General features: G+C 50.9%; 1 protein-coding gene across 1 annotated transcript in view; it reads left to right on the top strand.

Annotated features, from left to right (window-relative positions):
- The first annotated feature begins 1,855 nt into the window (after positions 1-1,855).
- RAB39A (RAB39A, member RAS oncogene family) overlaps positions 1,856-2,067 on the top strand; it is a 32,867-nt gene continuing 32,655 nt past the window's right edge. The window contains exon 1 of the mRNA XM_007452640.1: positions 1,856-2,067. This exon is cut by the window's right edge and continues 8 nt beyond it. Within this exon, the coding sequence (XP_007452702.1) occupies positions 1,856-2,067 (212 nt within the window).

The following is a 2,067-nucleotide window of genomic DNA, read 5'->3' as shown; positions in this document are numbered from 1 at the left end:
AAAGATAGATGATGAGGTAGGGGAGGAGCAGATTTGGTAGTTAGAAAGTCCCTGGCAACATTATCAAAAGCGATGTCAGGGGTGTATTAGGCATGGAGAGGGCTGAAGACTAACTGGAGGGTTAGAAATGAGAATAGAGGGTTCTTTTTTAATGTTTGAAAAGGAAAATAATGGAAAAAGCAAAAATCGAAAGGAGAGGCATAATGGAGAGATGCTTGCTTGGTTTCAGGATTGTGGATACTCGAGTATGTCCACTGGCTGAGCAGTACAAACTATTAGCAAGGGGGAGATTTGAGGTATGAATGGTATGAAATAAAGATCACTGTTAGAAAAAAGTTTTAAAAAGATGGGTGTCAGGGGATTAAACACATCCTTCAAAACAATACCCCTTCCTCCAAAACAAGAAAGGAAGTAAGGATGAATAACAAAAGTGTTAAGTTTGCATGTGGGCATGAAAAAAAATTGGAATTGTTAAAATTCTACTTTGGCAAAAACACACTTTAAAACTGTTTAACTTTTTTTTTTTGTTTCTTTTTTTTTGTGGTACGCGGGCCTCTCACTGTTGTGGTCTCTCCCGTTGCGGAGCACAGGCTCCGGACGCGCAGGCTCAGCGGCCATGGCTCACGGGCCCAGCCGCTCCGCAGCATGTGGGATGTTTTCGGACCGGGACACGAACCCGTGTCGCCTGCATCGGCAGGCGGATTCTCAACCACTGCGCCACCAGAGATGCCCGAAACTGTTTAACTTTTAAAAGACAAATCTTGAACTCACTATTAACCAATCAGAAGAGAGGCATGAGGAAGGAGTCGATCTCGCCAGAATTCAGCTGTGCTTTATTCAGATCCCTGACCAGGCATAAGCTAAGGAGCGACCACTTCAGGATTTTTCCTTCATGTATAACGGAGACGGAAGCTCCCATTCTTCCGAGAAGTAAGGGAGCTTTTATGAACATCTCAACATTTCATTTCCTTTCCTCTCCTTCCCCTCGCTGAAAGGCCCTAGAGACAATGGAGGCGATTGGCATTTTTCTCACTCTTCCGTAGTACTGTAAGCAGGGAGGAAGAAATGGTGGTGGCAGAAGCAATGGCCAAAGCCCTTGCTAGAAGCTTCCAGAACTTTCTCTGCAAATTTATTTCGATTCTGCTCTCAACTCCTTCACATTAGAACGCCTCGGAGGTGGCAATCAACAAGGCGAGAGAGCAGAAAGCCGCCAACAGAAATCTGGTTAAATAACGGTGGTCCCAGACTGTTACACAAGAGGAAATAAAGAAATAAATGTCAAAAAAAAATAAAATAAATAACGGTGGTCACAGAACTGGTCAAACCGATAAAAGAGGAAACCACAACAGTGACCCAGGTTACGGCCCCCGCGTTTTCCAAAATTAGAGCCGGAATCGGACAAGCCCTCCCTGACGCCCGTAGGAAAATGATTCTCACTTTTCATTGGCTGACCCTCCAAGAGTTGAGACCTTGCTTCACTTTCATTGGTTGCTGCTGCTGTCACGTCCTTTCACCACACCCACTTTCCCATCGGCGCCCAGTGAGCTTTGGGGGAAAGTGATTTACAGAGGTCGGGGGCGGGAGTCCGCAAGCAACTAGACTATTTCCCCCCACCCCTCATCACGGCCCCTGCTCCGCCCACTGGCCCGAGGGCCCGCCCCTGGCCCTGCCGGGCCCCGCCTCTCCCTCCAGAGAGGGCGGGGACCAGGCGGCGGCCGAAGCCGCAGGAATATGCTGGAAGCCGGCAAGCGAGCGCCCGGGAGGTGCTGAAGGGACAGTTCCCGCCGCCTTACTTGCCCCGCAGCGGGTGGGTGGGTGAGTGGGGCGGCCCTAGAGCCAGCTGGGCATGTGAGCGATGGAGACCATCTGGATCTACCAGTTCCGCCTCATCGTGATCGGGGACTCCACAGTGGGCAAGTCGTGCCTCCTGCACCGCTTCACTCAGGGCCGCTTTCCCGGGTTGCGCTCCCCAGCCTGCGACCCCACCGTCGGCGTGGACTTCTTCTCCCGCCTGCTGGAGATCGAGCCGGGCAAGAGGATCAAGCTGCAGCTCTGGGACACGGCGGG

This window comes from Lipotes vexillifer, unplaced genomic scaffold (genome assembly GCF_000442215.2).
Source record: "Lipotes vexillifer unplaced genomic scaffold, Lipotes_vexillifer_v1.1 scaffold426, whole genome shotgun sequence".
NCBI lineage: Eukaryota > Metazoa > Chordata > Mammalia > Artiodactyla > Lipotidae > Lipotes > Lipotes vexillifer.
Note: the sequence above shows the minus strand (reverse complement) of the source record. Positions and strands in the feature narration are given on the sequence as shown.